Source organism: Pezoporus occidentalis, unplaced genomic scaffold (genome assembly GCF_034315485.1).
Source record: "Pezoporus occidentalis ecotype Australia unplaced genomic scaffold, CSIRO_AGI_Poc_V1 ctg15, whole genome shotgun sequence".
Lineage (NCBI taxonomy): Eukaryota > Metazoa > Chordata > Aves > Psittaciformes > Psittacidae > Pezoporus > Pezoporus occidentalis.
This window is the reverse complement of record NW_026913316.1, coordinates 4,944,054-4,966,441: the sequence shown is the minus strand read 5'-3', so window position 1 is coordinate 4,966,441 and position 22,388 is coordinate 4,944,054. Positions and strand designations below refer to the sequence as shown.

Sequence of the window (22,388 nt, the reverse complement as noted above, 5' to 3'; positions counted from 1 at the left end):
TTTTTGGCCTGACCTTGCTTTCTGCTCTGCATCTGTGTGTGTGGATGTGTGTTACTGGGAGGTCTGGGCACCTGCAGCTGGAGAAGAGACTGTGGGCAACAGGGGCACCAGAGTCGGAGGCCGGCCATGGGCTAGCCAGCGTGTTCACAAGCAGCTGCTGTACTGAAAACTTCACTGACAAAACTTGGTAGCAAGTTTGAAGTGGGACCATGCAGGAAAAAAAACGCATCTGCAAAGAGCCCAGACACAAGCCAGTGGCAGGAGAAGAGGCTCAGCGTGTTGAAGGCTCTGTAAGCATGGTGTCTTTGTGAAGCTGGAGGGTGCATGTCCTGCGTGTCTCACTGGTGCGCTTCAGTCCTGGGTGGCTGGAGGCGAGGGATGAGATGGGATTGTGTTGTTGGATTTGTGTGAGTGCATTTACCATGTATGTGCATGTTGATAAGGTTCTGCTCTGTGTCAGTGTGTGTTTATCTGTTGTTTTGGATTAGGGGTTCAGCCTTACTCCTGGCAGGACTCGCAATCAAAACCAGTGGCAGCTGCATCCATCAAAAGAAGATGAGAGAAGCTATAGTTTGGGGGTTCTAAAGAAAGCTGGAGAGGGACTTTTTACAAGGGCAGATAGTGATAGACTGAGGTGTGTTGGCATTAAACTGAAAGAGGAAAGATTCACACTTGATGTTAGGGAGGTTTGTATGATGAGGGTGGTGAGGCACTGGAGCAGGTTGCCCAGGGAAGTTATGGATACCCCATCCCTGGCAGTGTTCAAGACCTGGTTGGATGGGGCTTTGAGCAACCTGGTCTAGTTGAAAGGTCAACCTGGAAGGTGTTCCTGCCCTTGATGGGGCTGGAACTAGATGATCTTTAAGGTTGCTTCCAGCCCAAACCAGTCTATGATTCTATGGGCTCTAGTGTCTGGGAAGGAGAAATCCCATGTCCCAACATCAGCTGGGTTCCACTGCTTTTTGAATAATCTTCATGTGATAATAATAAAATTCACATTGACCTTGTATTTGGTGTTCTTACCTAAGGTCTGACAGAAATAAAACAGCTTTCATTGACAGAACCTGTCCTTGCCCACTGGCTGGACAGAGCTGCCTCTGAATGGAAAATAAATTGAAAGCTTTCCTTTGGATTCTTTTGCCAGTGTGGCAGAGCTGGCAGCTGTGGTGTCCATGCTTTATTTTCAGTTTCTCTAAAGCACTTTTTCTCTTGGGGAAAGGCAGAGCTTAAAAGCTACTCTTACATAGATTCTTTAAAAGAATGGATAAATGCTGCTCAGCTAGCACTGTTTTAAAGCCATTTGGGAGCTACAGGAGCTGTGACACTACAGATAACCTTCAATTCAGAATGACATAAAAAACTTGGAGTTTCTTAAGAGCTCATCCTGATTTAAACATTAAAAAATCAGTTCTAATGTTTTTAGGGAAGTCCGGTATGTATTAGAAATTGTTTTGCAGAGATGAAAGAATTCAGGTATGCAAATTTATCTTGATTTTAGGAATAGCGCAGGTAGAATAATTAGATTATTTTGTGAGAAAAACTGTGATGGGGTCCAAACTGATTGACTTTTGGCCACTTGGGTAAAGATTATGAGATTAAATCTGCTTTTACAAGTTTAGTATTGGAGAGCTATAAATAAGTACTGAGCAAGATTTTTGCTTTCTCCAAATCTCCCACCCTAATGAAAACACATTTTTTAAAACCTGTTTTTAGGCAAGTGAATAAAAAACCCAGAGAATTTTGTTTAGTAAAACTTAAAGGTAGCTGAAGGGTAGTAAACCCCTTCTGTATGATGCAATAATAACCTTATTTATGCTGGAAATTATCCTGGTAAGCCACGTGAGTGCACTGTGCTCATCTGTGTATCTGAATACCCATATTTTAATGGAAGTGGCCCTACTGAAAAGACTGGTGAGAGTGCACACAGTGTCAGGGAATAAAACGCCTCCCAGGATGACAAGGGCTGGGAGAGAAACACTGCGCTCCTGTGTTTGTCTCCTGCAAAGCAGAACTTGTGAAAGAGATAAAAGGTAGAACCTCAGTGCCAGACAGGAGTATCCTTCCTCTTACTTCAAGGCCACGTTTGACAGGGCTTTGAGCAACCTGGTCTAGCATGAGGCATCCCTGCCTGTGGCAGAGGGGTTGAGATTAGATGATCTTTAAGGTCCCTTCCAACTCAAACCATTCCAGGGTTCTTGTGTTATTCGTTACTTGCGCTCTCTTGAGTTACATGAACATGCTTTTGTTTTAGAAAACATGTAGAAATAGTAAAAGCGACCATCACGTAAAGTTTATTCTTTTTCACTTTTGGTAATGATGCAGGTGATATGACTGTCTTCAGCCATCTAGCAATATTCAGGCTTTGCTGCAGGACTCACAAGTCATCAGGACTTCCAATATTAGCCCCACATGTATTTCACAACCCACTATAACAGTGCCACCAAACAGAATATTAGATTGCCAGGAACATAATTTCACAAATACCGAAAATTGCACAGACATAGGGCATGATTGTAATTTAAGGGAAATGGTGCAGATAAATCCACTTTAATGGATCTGTTTAGTGAATGCAGAAACCTATGTCCTTCATTATTTATTCTTTTTGGCTGGCTGAACTTTGCAAGAACAAATGCAGGACTCTCCTCTGGTTTTGTGGTTCAGCAACGTTTGGTTCACAATCTCAGTTTCTCTTAAATAAAGGTAAATAATTGCAGTCCTGGAAAAGGGAGGTCTTATTAATAATCAAGGCAATCCAGACTCTTCATTTTCTCAGTGCATCTCGTATTCGAGTTAGCTAAATTGTCCCAAAGCAGTCTGAAATCGCCAGATGAGTTTTCATTTGTATAAAGCTGTGCCACACAAGTAGTTAGAAAGCTGATGAAGCAGCAATGATCACCATCTACTAACAGCAAATGAATGAAAACCAGACTGACCTCCAAGAGCATCGTTAAGATTGTCCTATTGAAATAAGTCTATTATTTCTGTGTTTCTAATAGGAATGATGAAACTTCTCCCAAGCCAATATGTCACTGGAATAAAACCACCACCAAACAAACAAAACCCCACTTTTTCTGTTCAAATATTTTTTTGATGGCAGCGACTGATTGGTGTTGGTGAGCACTTGCCTTTACTATGACTTAGTAGATGCTTTGAACTGTGGTGACACAAACAGTGCTTGTGCTTGTCTTCCAACCCAGGAGTGCACCTTCCTTTGAAATGTAAATGGAAAGTCAGGCTTGGGAGAGTTTTGTAAGAAGGTGTCACAAAATGGAGTGACTGCTTACCCTTGCAGATCTGGTGTAACCAGTGAAATTTCTTGTAAGCGTTGTCACAAAACAGCTTGTGCTCATATGCTTAATTCAATATACTGAAGGAGGAGAATTTGGCCTTCATTACTATTTCACCTTTGGATTTATTTTTCCCCAAATATGAGAAGAAATAAGAAGAGGTTTGAGATATTGACACTGGGAGCTTAAATGCTTTCGACATACCGTATTTCTTGCATACTAGTTATTTGTGCTACAGAATGGATATAGACCTGTTACAGTGTGGAATATATCCAAGTAAGAACAATTAGAGAGACTCCTGATTTGTCTTAAATAGTAGAGTATCTTTTTCAGCAACGGCATGAGCTCTGGAAGCTGCTCTGGTGCCAGTTACCCCTAGGAAAACAGGGAAATTCACAAAGAATCAACAGAGGAAATGGAAAGGTGTTGTGGGCAAATTATTATAGAATCATAGTACCATAGAATAGTTAGGGTTGGAAAGGACCTTAAGATCATCAAGTTCTAACCCCCCTGCTACGGGCCGGGACACCTCACACCAAACCATGCCACTCCAGGCTCTGTCCAACCTGGCCTTGAACACTGCCAGGGATGGAGCATTCACAGCTTCCCTGGGCAACCCATTCCAGTGCCTCACCACCCTAACAGGAAAGAATTTCTTCCTTATATCCAATCTAAACTTCCCTTGTTTAAGTTTTAACCCATTACGGTAAAGATGCAAATAAACAAGTGAACTTTGAAGTGATTCTGGCAATGATGATGAGTTTTTCCATGTCTGTGGGTGGTTTAATGTAACTGAATCATTTAGTAGTGATGGCATAAAACTAGGAAAAAGAAAAACTCTGCTTTCATGAATGTCACAGAAACTGTGGGCTGCAGCTGGAGAGGAGGAAGAGGTAGAAAATGCACCTGTAGTGACATGGGAGGAAGTAATAGGTAATTTGCTCCTAGGTTCTGTGATTAATCTGTTATTTTCTAACACCCCTGGTAATTCTTTTTTTCAGTGATTTTAATGATATCTGAGAAGTTCCACCCTGTCACTTCACGTGACAGTGAGCCTTACAGCTGGCTGCAAGGAATTAAATGTGATAATTAAAACACTGTGATATCATTCCAGACCCAGAAGTTTTGCACCAAAGAAACGCAGAAGAACTCAAGATCAGATTTTCACCAACTTGTGCTGTCCTCTGCTAAAAATACACATGAATGCTCTGTGTGTAAATGTCTCAGAAGGGATAAACCTGAGCATGCTGGGGCCTGCTCTGTGGCAGTATCATTCATGTAAACTGTTTCTCACGTGCTTTTAAAAGTAGTTGTGGTAGTACAACACCCCAGATAGTCCCAATAGAACAACTCCTCCTCTAGTGACCCCAGAGTAGGGGTAATTTATACAAGCGAAGGTTACCTTTTATCTGTATGACATAATCCCCATAAAAAAAAATGTCATTTAAGAGACATTACCCTTGCAGCAGTGGGAAAGTAACACCTTACTTGTATCACTGTAGAAGGATGGAGTCATTGTCTGTAGGTCAGTCCTGATGTCCTGGGCACATCTGCCTGTAGACAGGTGGCAATGGTGCTGCTTCTTCTCATCATCCACAGGCTGGGGGTGTCTTTCCTACAGCGGTGTCATCAGGAAAAAGCGTGAGATGGGATACAGGAGCCACAGGAGCTCAAACGCTTTTGCTAGACATGTATTTAGGGCACTATTATTAAGACTAAAAGATGCCCTGCTCGGTGTATCCTATGTAAGGTTTAAAAGTTTATGGGGAAAAATAATTATCCACAACAAATGCGCTGCGTTTCGGTAACATCAGTGTGTTCAAGGGGGAGTAACGCCTCTGTAGTTGTGTTGACGTGCTTCGTTTTATAGCCTGCCACCAGGTGGGGATCTTTTCCCAAAGAAGGCCATCCAATTTCTTAAGGAAAGCCCAAGGGGACTCAAAAGTTGTTTCCTTGTTTTGTCACTTAAAATCATCCAGTATTAGTAACCGGTTACTGCCATTTCATTAAGGGTTATTGTTGATTTGTTGGGCAGAAGAAGATTGTTTTGGAGGGAGCTGTGAAAACCAGCCTGGCATCTCTAGACCTCCCTATTTGACAAAGGTAGGATTTTAAAAGATGAATTTTACCTTGTGTCTCAGGCTGTACTATTGTGCTGGGGTTGGGAAAAGAGGTGACAATCCTGATACAGTGCATTTGTGTTGAAACTGATCCTCAATCTTAGGACTTTTAATAGTGGATTAAACAAGCAAATAGGAGCAGTCTCCCAGGCTGAAGATCCTGAAAATGCTTTGAAATGCGGATACACAACAGGTAGGAGTTGAGTCCAATTAATTCAACAGTCTCAATTCATTTGAATTTTGGTTGATAGCAAGCACCATTTGTTGCTCTGTTTGTTAGTCATTAGTGCTGTTGTAGTAGGGTTGAACATCTGGTGGGACCACTCTTATCCCAGCTGTGCAGTGTGGGGACCTTCCCCCGACAGAAGTCCCAGAAGACATCTCCTACGTGCTGGGTAATCATTAACCTTATGGGTGATGCCTCTGCTCACATGTGGCTGATTTGTGCAGGCAGCGTAAGGCACACCCATCTGTGGTCAGCACTGGAGATAGTTTTTGTGAGTGAAGGAACCACTGGACTGATTTCTCCAATGGAAGAATTCTCTGGAGCTGCTGAAGAGCCCCTTGAGGAGCATATTTCAAGTGGATATTGCTGATGCCATCCATGGTCACTGATCACATGTATTAAAACCCCACATATATTTAGATATAGGTGGCTCATATTGCTCTATCTTCCTGAGTCCTCAGTTTCTCACTTCCCTGCTTTGCGGGTCAGATGCTTTGCAGCCAATTTACATCAATTCCTGGCACTGTTTTTAAAGGAAGCAAGGGGGAACAGCATGAAGTCTCGCTTTCTGCCAACAACAGGAAGTGTTCACTCTTTGAGTCAGGCAGCTTGTTTCAGCCATGCCTGCTGTGGAACCAACAAGCTACTGAACTGGATTCGGTCTGCAACACGGTAGTGCCGACAGCACAGAGGGGCAGAACGGATGACCGGGGAGAAAGCTGTATGCCGCTGGAATTCCGTTTTTCCTAGCGAGCATTTCTTTAAAGTCTGAGGAAAGGCAGAGGAAATGGCGACAGCATCTCTCTCTTGTTCTGCCTTATGGGACTGAACATGCTGTTGCTAAAGCCTTGCTGGGGGTGACCACTGGAGGGCTCTGGGATGATGCTGTGAAACACAGCTGTCCTGCCTATTGAATGGAGAGAGGTGCGCTCTTGGATCCTGTACTTCATTTTCGTGTCCAAGGCAGGCTGAGTTACAACATGGGCTCCAGGAACGTGTTATAAAGGTTTTTGAGACTTCCACAAGTCAAGCTAAAATTCCTGTTTTATTTTTTTCCCGAAACACAGTTACAACTGACACTAATGTGAGGCTATCTTAAAACAAAAACCCTTCTCCAATATAAGTGTATTTGCAGGAGCTGTTTCCAGCCCCACTTTTCGTACATGGCATTTGCACTACTCCGCTTTTTTTCCCTGCCTTATCACTGTAATAAAACTTCTCAGAAAGCTACCCGCAAAAGCCAGGTTTTCTCCCACCTACCTTCATTCCTCCCTATGTTTCCCTGGTGCGGAGGGAGGCTCGGTGAAAAGGAGCCAGAAATGAGCAAAGTGCTCTGCAGAAATGATGTGTTTGTATTTTACTGTCCCGCAAATATCTTTTGTATGGTGTAAATTTACTTTCCCCTCTCTGCTGCCACCAGACCCCTGTGTTTGTTCCGTCCTTCCAGGTGTTTCCTTTCTAACTACACACCAGTGAACGCATCAAGGTGTGCTGTGGTGCTGACGACATCCCTGCTCAGGAAACGGGGTGTCTGGAGGTGCCTGGCTAAGACTTGAAGCTGGTTAATGCCCTGAGGCAGTTGTGTGATGGCTGAGGGCACTCCAGGAAGAAGATGCACAGAGGAAGGGCTCTAACTGCAGGTACTCAGGAGGCAGCCATGGTGGGAGAGCTTAGAAAGCGAGACCCTGCTGACAGAGCATCTCTTCTGCTTTTCTGAAGCAAAAGCTCCAAGGGTGACCACAGAAAACACTGAGAAAGATGGGAATGGTGGGAAACAGGAAAGGGATTTCTCCCTCTATCCCTGCACTTCTTCTGGAGAGGCTCTGCTGAGCGCTGCTGAGGGGTACCACCCTCCCTCTTCACACTGCCCCAGAGATTTTGCCTTGCTTAATGTTAGTGCAAGATATTGTTAGGGTGAGGTATTGCTATAACTATAATAACCATTGTATAGAGTTATGGACGTGGCCAGAGGCTGAGTAGCAACAGCATGCGGCACAGTAAGATGCGGAGAGGAAGGGTCTTTGAGTCAAATTATTTCTCTAATTGCAAAGGAAATTAGGCAAGCAGTTTATATGGGAGAAGCAGAACCAAAAGGAAAGCTCTTCGCTTTCCCCCTCTGCACATACTGTTTCTCCAGAGAAGCTGTGTTGATCCTGCAAAACTTGACAAGGAGGGTGTAACAAGTTCTTCCCTATTTTCTGGAAATCCCACCCTCTTTCCACAGCTTATCTGAAATTTCTATTTCGCACGTTGTTATTTGAGCAAAGTTTCTAGCGAGCCTTCTGTTTTCTGTTGTAAATCAGCCTGCTCACTAAGGCCAGCATCGGGTGCTCTTTGTTTGGAGCATAATATTTTCAACATGGCCATTGCCCTGTTGGGGTTTGGTTTGTTGTGTTCTGTGGCATTTTTTTATCTTCTTTTCCCTGAAATAGTTGGGAGGGCAAATGGAGTGACTGCCTTCTGGTGTTAAGGCTATAGAAGAGCATCTCAATTTGTTAAACCAGTTGGGTACCATGAAGCTGTGGTTTGAGCAGCTCATTAGGTCTCCACAGGAAAACTGAGGCCTGCAGTGCCAAGCACTAGGCAGAGAGCCCCTCTCCCAGAATCTGTGCATCATCTAAAGACATTTGCAAGGCAAAAGCTGTCTAACTTCAACAGCTGATCATGGTTTATAGGTCTTTGTACATTGGGTCAAAATACATAAAAAAAACATAAGATGTTTTCAGTAACAAAGAATTGGAAGGAAAACTGCAACTGTTGGATAAAAATGCATAAATTGCTGAATATTTTGAACTAGTCACACATATAGTATATAACACATAGTATATATTGCATTTTAATGTAAGCTAAAGCCCAGATCCTTAGACCTGTGGACTTATTACAGCTCTTAGGAGTTAGTGTAAGGGTCTGCAAGCATGGACTCCTGATACTACTTGCTGAAAAGGAAGCCTGGTCCATGTCTGGAGAATAATCCAGTGTCCGAAGATGTTGCCACCAATCCAGATTTTGTGAAGAACCCATTTCATGATCTTGCGTAAGGAATTCAGGCCTTTTTTTGTGCTAGAATTTCCCCCTCAGGGCAGGGGGAAGGGTGTGATAGTTTCACAGCAGTGCTGCTGCTGCTCACCAGCTTGTCAGAAATTGTGCCTTGGGTTCTGGAAATTACAGAATAAATTTAAAGGTAATAGGATGAAATTATATTCCATTTTGACTCAGCTTCATTTCCACTTACTGTGATCTTACCCCCCCCCAAGCCCCAAAGCCAACAGAGCTACACAGCTCCTGTATTTGAAACAAAAATGGACACACTCCATAGATTGGGATATTAAAAAAGAGGTATTTTTACTGTTTACATTAGTGACAACATGAATTGTTAAAAAGGATTTGCACTGTGTGATTCTCTACTTCGTCACACGTTGAAGAAACAAGGAAGCATGAATGCATGGTGAGAACACCTGCACTGGCTGTCTCACCAGGCAGCTTTGGTGGTGGGGGATTTGGTGGTGGGGGAAATTGCTAAAATCCAAACAAAAAGTAGTTTTAGTTCACAAATTGATTTTAGATTGAAGGATCATCGAGAGAAGAGGCCAACTCTTCCACAGCATAAAAGGCATGCAACTATTAAGAAGGGTAGAATGTTTTATTTCCCTGAAGTGCACTGGGTTTGGCTTTTCTAAATGCTGCAGTAATAGCCCTTATGGTAGAGAGCAATTTCTTCACTGCTAAACTCAATGTGTTAATTTTTCCACCCAATCTTCTATTACCGTTCATTTCCCTCCGGTCTTCCTATCACTTCTGGTACATTTGCCTCTACCTTCAATGACCAAATTACGATTCAACCATCAAGAGCCATTCAATGAAACTCAGGCAGATGCCTGCAGCCTCCTTCTCCTGGTTTGGGCTTTGGAGTTTCGTTGAAAATGCTTCATTTCAGAACTCTGAGTCTATCAATACACGCATTTCACTGTCTTCCTAAAGCCGCTCCTGCTTTTCTTCTTGTGCACTTCTACACTTTCTGCCGATCAGGATCCAATCTCTGTTTAAAGGTCAGTTAAATGCAGTGTGGTTGTGTCTTAGGGAGCAGCAGCAGCACGCTGTACGTGTGTGAACTGAGGGTCTGTCAGTACTGCCTGTCCTTCAGCAGCTTGACTTGTTCCACTTGTTCAGGTTTACCCTGGTTGCTGCAGTAAGAATCCTCCTGCCAAGTACAGTACTGGTAGAGTATCAGCATTAGACCTTATAAAAGCGGTTTGTGTCTCAGCCAGCTTACATTTACAGAGGGATAGTGAGACAGATGTTTCCAAAGCAGAAGTAATCATTCTAATTTGTACCAATATTTAATGAGTCAAAAAACCCCCTACATACCTGCGTGTGTTAAGTGCATTTCCCATGTGCATTTGGTAGATTATGCAAATATAATACTATATATAGTGTTAGTCTAGAACTGAGTGACTGGATGCAATGCAAAAATAAAGAGTTTGTGAATGTTTCAGAGTAGGGCTTCTGAGGTGGGGTATGTGCTTTGCTGAAAAAGAAATAAATTCATATAACAGTGCTTCTGTTAGTGCCTGCAGATGAGTTTTCAACAAGTATTTGCTCCTTCTTTTTTTCCCAACACAACAGAGAATGAGCCTGTATTCACTCCCACAGCTATGTGCAGGAATCTCCCTGGGATGATGAAGGTACTTTTTTGTGCAATAGAGGTATCAGTGAAAGAGGACCTGAGTCTTTGTATCCAGACTTGAACCCCCCTTAATGCTACGAGCAATTTGGATCTCTGTTTTGAATGAATTAAATGTAAATTACGTTATTATCAATTAAATTGCATTATTATCAGTTAAATGATGTATTAAGGCTGAAGTATATTTAGCCCTTGTCAATGTAACAGGAACTCTATATAGTAAAAGCTGTAATTAAATAGACATTACTGTGTCCTTTGAAACAAAATAGGGAGAAGTAGAAAAAAAGACATCCCTCCTTTACTCATAGTATATTGTACCCATATGTTAACCTTATCCCTCAATATTCACAGTGTTTTCCCAGGGTCTTGGTTAAGGTTTTTAGTGCAGTGGTGGCAGGTGCAAAGGCTCTTAACAGGATGAGGAGCTTTTACAGCCAGATCTCCCCAGTCCCACTCCCCCGGGGCAGTGGGGTGAGGTGGTGGGCTCCTCTGCACCTCTTGGCTCTGCTCATGGTAGTAAGGAGCTTGCAAAGGTCATTAGCCTTTGTACCAAGCCTTTTTTAGCTGCAGGTTACAGCCTTGTGGCTGTATGCGTTTCTGTGGCATGCAGATAGAGGCTGTTAGCTCAGGTTTGGTTTTGCTGCTCGTTCACAGGGCGACATAAAGTCCATGGCCTTAAATTGAAAATCAGAGCCCACTGAAATTAGTCCCTACAATTTCTACTGGCTGAACAGAGATCAGGGGTTAAGGCCCTGAAAGCTCCAACAGAGACCTCCTGAGCCCCCCGCCTGTAACGCAGGTTTCCCTGCAAGAGCTGGAAGCCACCTCAGGCAAACAGGAGGCTCAGAATTCAAGTTTAATCTGGCTGAACACTGAGTGGGAAACAAGAAGTGAAAACTGTCAACTGTGCCCGGATCCATCCAGATCACTTCTAGGGACAGTTTTGATACCAAATTATCCTTGTTATGCAAATTTCCTCACCAACCGGCTGGTTCCCAGTTATGCATGGGGAGAAGCGGTGGCCACATCTGCTTCCCGTTTTGCCGTTTCAGAGACGAGCCATCTGTTTGGCCTCATCCCGAACAGCCTGCTCGGGGCTGATTAACTTCCTCACCCCACCAGCCCGGGCCCACTGTCTGCTGCAAGGTGTTGATGGGTTTTTCTGCTTGCTTTCTTTTTTTTTTCTTCTTTTCTAACTGCTTACAAACCAGAACCTTCACTTCTCTCCCAAGGGACAGGAAGGCGTTGGTTTGTGTGATTTGCAGCCACCACCATCGGCAGCAACAGCAGCAGCTGCCCTCTATCACTCACATGGTTCCTGTGTGTGGTCAGGATAGATAAAAATGGGAATTGTTCCCTGTCCTGGGACAGGCTTTGAAGCAGCGAGACCTTACCTTATGTGAAAAAAATATATAAGAATAAAAGGTTTTAGTCCCTCTGCAGTTAACATGGATCTGTTCATTAGGTAAGAGCTGGATTTCGGCCGTGCTTGCTGCATCCTTTTTCCATTTACAAGTGCAGACCCCCTGCTGTCTGAAGCCTGGCTTTGAATTTCTCACTCCTGTCTATCCCGTCTGCAGTGAAACTCCACAAATTCTTGTCCCTCCTGTTTCCTGAGTCCCCATCATGTGGCAATTGTGGCAGGGTTTCAGAAGCGCTGCGTGTCCGCAGCTGACAGTGGCTTTTGCTGAGCATTGCATGTGCAGCTGCCCTGAAAATTCAAAGTCTGCATAGTCAAAGATGCATCAAAAATTAAAGTTGAGAAGCTGAGATAATGGAGCTCCTGTCAAGAGAAAGGATTCTGCTGCCTTCCTCAGGCCAGGTCTGACGGGTTTTTTCTTTCTTTGGACCAGAGTTTGCTCTCATGCAGCATTTTCCTTCCAGAAAAGAAGCTGGCAGTGTCTCCTGGTGGTGGACACAGCCTGGCTGGCCCACAGCAGGGCAGGATGCCCCGGAGCTCCGACCACAGGACAGGCAGGAGCAGCTTTTACAGAAATCAAACATTTTGGTTTTCCAGTTGCAATGCTGTCAGCTTTCAAAGCATCGCTCCTGCTGCTGGAACGTGAACCTTCCAGGGCAAGCTTCTCCTTTATTTTCAACCATCTCCCAGGCTGACATTACCAAGGCAATAATACCCCTGGTGTACTGGCAGCCAGGAGCATTTGTAACCAACCCCTTTCCCCCAAATAAGATGTTGAGTGATCTCCCTCTGCTCCCAGAAAACGGGAAATTGTGACATTATCAGGTCTGTGTGCTCCAGGTCTGGCGCCAAGTTCTCATTTTGATATCTACTAAAAGAACCTTGTGTGTTTTAGTGCATTTCTTGGTTTCAAAGACTGACTACAAAACAGTTGCTGAGCACGTCAATGCTATTTTGGTGTTTAGATGCTCGTATATGGATTGGGAAGTCTGTCTGGGGACTTGAGGCTGAAAATACTCATCCCTGCTAGTTGTATGTTTGTGTCTATATAACAATTTGTATCTTGTCACCTACCACCATTTCTGATGTCTTTTAATCAAGCTATTGCAGTAGGAAAATTATATAAACATGATGATTTTAAGAAAGTCTTTGAAACTTTGTAAATAGGTACCCAGAATAGATTTTTAGGTACACAAACTTGCATTTAAATCTGTGGATGTCTCTACTTTGGTTCAAGGACTTAATAACATTGATTGAGACTATTACATTTGGTTTATTTTTGTGATGATGATACTGACTTTAATTATTACTACTATTATTAATTATGTAACAGACCGTATTTACTTTGCAGAATAATCCACCTGAAACAGAATTTTGTATTTCATTTCATTTACTGGGAACCAGCTATGATGAACAAAAAAATCAGGATACTTAAAAGTTCTTTCTTATAGAAAAGTAGGGGTAGTTTATGATGAAACCTCATTACAGTAACGTAAAGAAAATTTAGGCTCTGGGAACCTTGAAGGGAACTGATTGCAATACCATTAGAGGCTTGTTTGGTTTTTTTTAATCTCATTTTGTTCATAATAATACAGCTTTACAAATGGAAATATTTCTAAAACTTTATAAATGGTGCTTTTTCTATGCAAAAGAGTAATTCTTTTTTGCATTAAATATGTGATGTGAAATTTACTGTGCTGGAATCTGAAGGAAAAAGGGACACCTGCAGAGAAATCACCTTTGTTATGGCAAATAGTAGAAATAATTTCTCAGTGTTTTATTTTGAATTACCATGACTCTACATGCAGAAGTAATTGTGTTCTGCAATGACTTTGGCTGGTTGATGAGAGGGAAGGGTAAGACGAGAGGGCTGGAAGAGAAGCAACCTCCTCAAAGTCAGCTGCTTTCAGGAGCTGTGTGTGTTTTGTGGCCAAGGATGTGCTGGGCAGGAGCAGCCAATATAGAATCACAGAATCATAGAATGGTTTGGGCTGGAAGGGATCAGCTAGTTCCAACCCCCCTGCCATGAGCAGGGATGCCTCACACTAGACCAGGTTGCTCCAAGCCCTGTCCAGCCTGACCTTGAACATTTCCAGGGATGGGGCCATGACAGCTTCTCTGGGAAACCTGTTTCAGTGCCTCAGCACTCTCACAGTACAGAATTTATTCCTAATATCTAATCCAAATCTACTCTTTCAGTTTAAAGCCATTGCCCCTTGTCCTGTCTCTACATATCCCCATAAAACGTCCCTCTCCAGATTTCTTGTAAGCCCCCTTAAGGCACTGGAAGACGCTCTAAGGTGTCCCTGGAGCCTTCCCTTTTCAAGGCTGAGCAAGCCCAGCTCTCTCAGCCTGTCTTCACAGGAGAGGTGCTCCAGCCCCCAATCATCTTTGTGGCCATAAGGCATTGGATTAGGTAGGACTTGGTCTTCAGCTGGAGCTGGTTTAGCAAGGCCACTTCACATAGCTGGTGAATGCAAGGTGACTGATACAGAGTGGCTTTTTGTGGCCACAGATGATAGTTTGCGAGGATGAGCTCACCATGACGTGGGCTATAGGCATGGCAGTGGAGGCTGAGGCTGTGCATGGTACTCAGTGCTCCCTGACTGCCCATGGGGTATCTCACCACACACTGCCCCCCCCCCCCCCAGTCACAAGCACAGACACATGGGGCCTCCAGCTGTACTAAACAACTTCTTCACTCACTAAGAGAGTGACAGAATGTTCTGGTGTTTGGGTTTTTCACCATGTTCTCTTGTCTTAAAAGATACACCTCAGTTTGCAGGCATAATTTAATAACATTTCCAAATTTTATGAAATTTTCTCTTTTCTTTTTTTTTTTTTAAATACAATGCTCCCAAAGAAAAATGAAGTTACAATATAAAATCACAGCAAAAAAAGAAGAGAAATGTGTAAATACAACTCTTCTATTAGAAAAGGCAGTGTCTCGGGAAGGGCTGGGAAGCAGGTACTTTTTACTTTTTTAAAACAGAGATAAACTTAAAGCCATTCACCATATTTACTCATTTAAGGGTTCAGCTAAATCATATCAGGGTATTGCACCATAGCAAGAAAAACAGAGAAAAAGGGAGATTACGCTAAACTAGTTTTCTGAGAGCACAGTTTGTTTCGATGTACACACACACAAAACATCTATTTTCATGCCTTACATATGGTCATAAATAAAATTGTTGAAACACTTGTTGCTAAAGAAATTGAAGATGATTTTGTGCAAAAAAAGAAAAGCAAACCCTTCCCCCCAAAAACAACAAAAAAGGCAAAACTATAAATGCCCCTTCATGAACAGAGTGCTGTTTGCTCCTGCCTTTAGACTACGTCCTCTGATACACTGTCTTAATATAATTACTTATACTACTGTACTGTTTAATATACAACATCAACATATTCTGTTATAGCATAAATAAGAAAACTCCAGACGCAGAAAACAAACCCACTGTGATTGACACTGCATTATCATGTCATATGAACCATTTTAGATGTATATATACATTTGTATATAAAATATTAATGATGATACACAAAACCACAGATAGGGCATGTACATGTTGACAAGAAAAGTGACACAGAAACCTCTATATGTGTGTGTGTGCACAAAGATGTTGTGAAGGCAGTGAACATACCCGGTGATCAGAAATCACAGTTAACAGCTAAGTTCAAGGCAGCCTGAAACTGCACTGGAGCTATGCTTGCATACACGGTTAATGAACGTGGCTTTATTTGTGTTGGATTTTAGTAAAAGAAAAAAAACAAAACCACCTGAGTAATCTTCTGTCCCCTCCCCTTTATAGCTTGGGTGTCTTAAAATGGTTAAAAATATTATGGCATGGGGTATACCATGACCTAAATCTAAGAACAGTAGGAAAGAGGTGTAAGAGCAAAAGAAGTGGAATATTTGTGTACAGCCTACATCTGGCTTCAGATGGGACATTGCAGCAGGACTGGGAAATTGCTCAGTCTCTTGTTGGTTGGTATCAATCAAAAGTGGAGAGAGGTAAGAACAGTTGACTGTACCCTACCAGCTATGAAACAATAAACCCATTTCAACTTTATTAAAAATAAAATAGAATAAAGAGGACTCATCACTGTTAGCTCCCCCCCTTGAAGGTCCTCTTCAGGTCATTCTTATACAAAATATTTGGTAATACCTCATTACCAGGTACAGTCTGCCTTGAAGCTGAATGTGTAGCAGGCATTGATGATAAAACCATAGCTGGGGCACAAATTCCTATGCCCACCCCCTGCACAGTGTCTCAGGCTGGAAGGAGATAAGCAATAGCATCACATAAGGCAACTGAGTTATAATACAGGAGTAGAGGGGACAACCTTTGGGCCTGTAGTTTACACTACTCGTTTGGGGGGGGGGGGGGGGGGTCACTGGTCATCCTGCACGTACCAGCCTACCTAATATGCTACTAATTTGCTTCCACCGTTGTGGGTACGTGCATCAGTCTACAGATGCTCATACAGAGAGTTTCACATCTGATGACAAAGCTATGAGATAGGCATGCACACATGCGCTTTTCAGTGTAAAAACACTTCTGTGCCCATGTGCCATTTGAGGTAAATGTCTTAGTTGGCATGAGAAGCTGAGACATGAGACTGTAAAAGCATGTATTTGTAATTCATTATTTAATCAGTATCTTTCCTCTAACTTCAGTGTTGTTGCCCCTGACTTACACCTGCAAAAGTGAAAGCAGAAGAAGGAGCTCTGTGTGCCTGTAATAGTTTGTATATATAGGAAATGTATATCAAATATAGTTACACATATCAGGCCAAACTGGCTGGGGTACAAGCATTCATGGTTCCAACAATTCGTTCTTTTATAATAAATATAGGTGTTTGGATGCACTTGTGAACAGAGAACATGTACCTGTATAACAAGACTGCTGGTCTTGTTGGTTATACAGTTGTGTTTATTGTGGAATATCCAGTTATTAAGCAGAGTGGAAGTATTTCTAGACTAAGTTAATAAGATGGGTTATTTTTATGTGTGTTGCTCAGGAACTATTGCAGCACCAAATGACAGATTTTTAGGCAGCTGCAAAAATTTCTTTTTTGTCCAGTCTTAAAGTATGAGGGTGCTCAGGGAAAGGAATGAACTATTTGGAAGAGGAAGTTAAGTAAAAGCCTTTTAAAAAGGTATTTTTTGTATCAACTGTGCTTGGGGTTAAAATCTTGTCTTCTTAAAGTTAGAAATTTTTGTTCTAACTGAAGTTACAGTACCTGTAGCAGAACCCACCATGGAGTGGTGGACTTGACTACACTCTACAAGTGCTGCAGTCTCTGGTCGCCATTCAGCAAAACACTGTTTTTATTTAACCTTAAGATTAGTTCCACTGAGGTAAAAGTAACTTAAAGCACATGGTGAAATGATTTGTTGAATAGGAAGCCAGGGTTCTCAGCACTTTTGCGGGGCTTGGTCCTTCATTAAACAGCGAGTGCAGGGAAGTAAGGAGAAGGCTACAAATTTTGACCGGCTGATTTAATTCAGGTCAGTGCTTTAAAAAATAATTAAGTGCAACACTTAGGAGTGGGGCCGCAGTATCTGCAAGAGGACATCTGTGCAAGCAAAATAGGGTTTTTTTATATGTGACAGAGGGACATTTGGATCTTTTTCAGGCATTTAAAAAAAGATGAAAAATGTGCATAAGGAGACTTTCCCCACACATATTTCTACCTAGTGCTTTTCTCAACTGTACATCATACTTTCCTAAATAACTAAAACTTAAAAAAGAAAGAACAATTAAATACATTGTAACTTGTTTATGCAGAGAGAAGAGGGGCTGCTCTAACGAAAAGTGGGGTTTTATTGGGTAGGGAGAGAAAACATTTATTCAAAGAAGAGCCAACAATACCCTTTTTCTATACATTAAATGCAGTTCATACTTCACAGAGTATATTACAAGGGTGTTACTTCTATCTTTCACATACCTGCTTGCCTGCCCAGTGACACAAACAAGGCAGCACCCTTGCAGGTGGAAACATTCTACATTTACCACCAAAGCAACTCAGAACTCTGGCTGCAGGGTTCCATCCCACCCCAGCTGTCTGTGAAGTCATCTGAGATGGGCACCTCCATCTTTAGTTGAGTTTAATCTTCCAAAAGGAGTCAAAAAATACCAGGAAGTCAAAAAAACATATATCTGGTGTAAGAGACCTACGCTCAGGGTGTTAAGTGAGAAAGCTTGGCCACTCCTGCCTGTTATGTCCTTGTTGGCATAGTGCATCCTGCACATGGTTAACACTTTTGGCAAGGGAGGTTTGCAAGAAGCATCAGTTAAGGGAAGGGCTTTCAGCTATGTGACTACAAAAGCTCCTATTTAAATTACTAAAGGTTTTTGGTGATCAAACATTTTCAGTAAAAACTTTAGTACTCATTTTAGAAAACTGAGATGCAATGCATGCTACCAAAAGGAAAACTTTTCTTGTGGGAGAAGATAGATGAACTTCTGATTCTTTCATCACTTTTACAGTCCAGCTGACTCGTGCTTTGCTGCTGTCGTGGCTCGTGCAGCTCCAGTAACGCAGCTGTTGAGGCTAGATCTGTGCCGGAGGAATTTTAACTCATGTGGAAACGGTGCTCCCCTCGAGTTATGTGGGAAGAGAATTCGTACCTGTCCTGGCTATGGTAGCCACACATATTGCATTCAAAAGGATCACGGAACCCATGGCAACCCATATGGATCGTATACATCACATGATCCAAGAAAAGGACTCGACAGTGTTCGCACTTGTAAACTTTCACTTGCTCCCCATTGCTGCTGATCACTTTGAAAGCATCCTGGGAATTGTCAGTACCTGCCCTCAAGACATCATACTGCCTGTTTTCTTCTTTTATAGAGATGCCATTTCTTGCATGGGGACCTATGTGGTTTGTCAAGTAGATTAAACCACTGCGCTCCTCATTATTGCTCTCTGTATCTGTTGAGTCTTGGCAGCTGTTGCTGGGCGAGGCATCTCTTTCAGAGGAGACAGATTTGGCTTTGGAAAGCAGCAACAAGTTTTCTACTGCGCTGTCCTGAGATGCATGGTTGGAGCGAGCCTGATTGTCCCCAAGAGGTTTGTGGAGCTGATACATGGGGCTGATAACGGGCACCATTTCAGAACTACCTGGTGGTGTCTGGACAAGGGGACGCAAAGACTCTGCCCCCAGGTAACTGATGGCATTATTAATGGCCTGGTCTATAACGTGCGTCTGCATAATCTCATTCTCCTTCTCATAGTTGGTGGTGGCATCGTATGGAAGATCAGGCAGACATTTCTCACCTGTAGTGAAAACCAGCCAGGAGTTAGAGGGTTGATTTCTACATAATTAAGGAACCAAACATCATGGTTTAATAGAACAGCAACATGGAAGAAAAGAATTGCTCAAATACCACCTGAGTTATTCATAGTTCTCTAATATAGCTGGTCAGAAAAATGGTTGGTTGGTGTTTTTTTCTTTCATTTTAATCTACAAAATAATCTGGGATCTTTGGAAAAGCAAACGGATGAAAACAGATCCTGGAACTAATTATATGGAAACCCATGGGAGCTAAAGATAGAGGGCTCCATCCTCTCTTTCTCCTTTAACTGGACTCCTTCATCTGCTTCCTACAGTGGACTGAGGCAGGCCTTTGTGGTGGGTAAAGACAGTGAAAACAAGCACAGTTACAGTGAGCCTGGCTTTCATGCTTCAGAGCATGATGCACATTGTCAATATCTTTGCCCCCAGATATTACAAATTTTTAGTGGAAATTGTATGTTTTAGTTTTAGACCTTCAGTTTCTTACAAATAACCCACATTGGCCATGTGATTATATGTCATTTTGGACAAAAATTAACAAAATCTTAACTTTTCAATTTCTCCTCCTTCCCACCTTGTTGTTTAAATAAGCTGTGGTAGACACATTACCAGAAGCTACTTATGTTTCTAGAAATTTTGTAGTGTCAAAGAGTTGTCATGTACAGAAGCAGCCAAGAACCATGGGAAAAAATTAAGGGCATTTGTAGTTGGAATATATTTTTCCTAGGAGATAAAAAGCCCTATATAGAGCAAGATTACTTCTTACTTATAACTTCAACTCTGATTTGGAATGCCAAATATAAGGGGGGACGCGAACTTTTTTAAAATCCGACTGCACTTATGTATCTCTAGCTGGATTCCCCAGTATTGGATGCTGAGTTTCACTACAATTTATCAAGATTCCAGGACAGATAGGACTAAGCGAAACATAGAAGGAAAAATTTAGGAGTGGAAGAAACTGTTTAAATGCATAGATGTTGATTTTATGAACCTGAACAGTCTTCTCAAATGGTGTAAAACATCAGTGTTCTTTTCAGACCCCTAATAAATTTATCCAAATGCAAAGGGATAAATTCTCACTGGTTCATAAGAACTATCAATAACAGCTTGTTTACAGTCTGGATGGATTTTCTAGCTCTTCAGATCTTGGGAAATCCACTGAAAGCCACAAACATCTCTATGAGGGGCTGTCACCATTTCCTAATCAGAATGACATTGCTGGCCTTGGAAAGTCCTAATTTGTCTAAAATAAATGCTAATAGAAGCATATAAAGTTTACTAAAAAATCTGCAAATTAAATTAACAAGAATTACCCACCCAGATTCTAGTCAAATTCACTATTCAAAGTCAGTGAAGAGCTTGGAAAGCATCTAGCATGACTCTATTGCAATGATGAGGCTGAAGTGTAGAAATTCCTGCTGTCTACATTTCCCACAAGATATGGTTTCATACTAGTTTGTTCATGCTCTGCAAGTAGAGAAAGAAACACTGAGCATTTCATAAGTTCCTACAAGGGATGTAGGGTACAGACACCTTCTAGGTGTGCTGCACAAGCTTCTACTTCCTCTTGTTTCCTTTCCCTATTATTCTGTCAATATGAGCACCCCTCTATGGGGGTGCATTCTTTTTTTCTTCCAGATTTACCCTTTCTATTGCTATAGTCTTCAGGCAGACTTTGAGGCTTAAGATTCAAACTAGGCATTGTGAAAGACTCTTGAATTAAATATAGAAAACCTGCTAATACGAATGTATACCCTTGACTCAAGGAGTTAGAAATGAGATCAAAATCATTTATATTGCATGGGCACTGTATACCCCTGAGAAGTGAGACTGGTCTTCATTATACACAAAATTCTGGGCATCCAGAAGGCATGATTTTAATAGCTGTTTCTTGGGTAGTCTTTGCTTTATGTAGCTTAACTAGTCGGTGGTTGGACTAAGAGGATTAAGTGCTCATAAGAGAAATCATTTCCAAGCAGTGTCTGAAGCAGAGACAAACTTGAGGTAGGCAGGTATCATTTCTATATCTGGGCAATGCAGGTAATACTTGTACTCATTAAAAATAATAGTTCATTTCTGTGGTTATTAGAGCGTAAGTAAATTAAACTGCTAAAGGTTTGATGCACTTCAAGCTTTGCACTGCTCATGGTTCTGCAGTAGGTACCAAACTGTAAAAATGCACTCAGTGCATTTTTTTTTCTTTCTTTCTTTTAACCTCTTTTTACTGCCTTTTGTTTCCACATGATAAGTATGTGTTAACCTCACCACCAGTTCTCACTCTCTGGTTTGGATGGCACAATTCTGCTTTCGGGTCTGGGAGCTACTCCAGTTTGGAATACGTAGAGAATTTTACAGATAACTGGCTTAATTTGGTGAACAATCTCAGTTTTGAAAGGTAATGATTTAGCCTTAAGAAAAAAGAGAGAAGCAGCAGATCATCTTTCCCTTATGCAAAGGGTGCCATTTGCTCCTTCTCCCTGGAATTCAACATGGGATTTGGGATGACACAGTGATGTACAGGAGCAATAAACATATTTTATTACACAAAAGCTCTCCTGACTATCCAGCCCAGCCTTGTATTAGTCAGGAATGTACCTATTACAAGAAGCAGCAGGTGAGGATTGGAAAGGAAAGGATTTGGGGGCATTTTCTTGTCAGAAGAGTTCATCCTTTTGAAGTTTAGCAAATTTCCATAAATATCTGCTGCCAGTAGGCTGTCTTCCTACACCGCACCCTGAATAACTAACTGACAGGAAACTCTGCCCTCCTAAAACTCATAGTTAAAGTGGCTGTCTTTACTATTTCTCAGGCTGAAGCGAGAAAAGGAGAACAAAAAAGCTAGTCCACACCCACAGATACATCGCATATAAGATACTTGCTAGCACCTTTTAAATTTTAATACTTCTTTCTGGAGCTTTCATAGAATTAGTATTTTGCCTAATGCAATCCGGTACTAGGGTGTCTAAATGAATCAGGTTTGCCTCATGTAGCTGATATATTTTTGGCAACTACCTCTACTACAACTTAAGTCCTTTAAGAAGCATAAGCATTTCTTATCCTTGACTACCTCCTGCAGTTGTTGCCTTTCGACTTTAAAAATCTTGGACTTTCATTTCAAACCTTCTGTTGCACCTCCTGATGTGCAACATCCCCTTTCCTTGTCTCAGAAATATTAATTTTCCTTTCATCCTTGTGTTCTCATTTAAGAAGGTTTATTTGGAATTTCTGTTCCATACACTAGTCTTTTTTGGCCTTGACTTCTGACTGAAGACCTTCTTCACATGTATTTTGTTTCAAAAAATTCAGTTTTCTCTAATTGTCTCCTATAGAATATTATAAATGAACAAG

At 41.9% G+C, this 22,388-nt stretch overlaps 1 protein-coding gene across 20 annotated transcripts in view; it reads right to left on the bottom strand.

The window, feature by feature from the left end:
- Window positions 1-14,502: 14,502 nt before the first annotated feature.
- The window catches only part of IKZF1 (IKAROS family zinc finger 1), a 106,348-nt gene continuing 98,462 nt past the window's right edge, over window positions 14,503-22,388 (bottom strand). For all 20 annotated transcript variants that reach the window (XM_062610896.1, XM_062610893.1, XM_062610891.1 and 17 more), the window contains one exon: window positions 14,503-19,021. In XM_062610896.1, coding sequence (XP_062466880.1) covers window positions 18,315-19,021 — 707 coding nt within the window. In that variant the 3' untranslated portion in view covers window positions 14,503-18,314. The remainder of the gene's footprint in view (window positions 19,022-22,388) is intronic.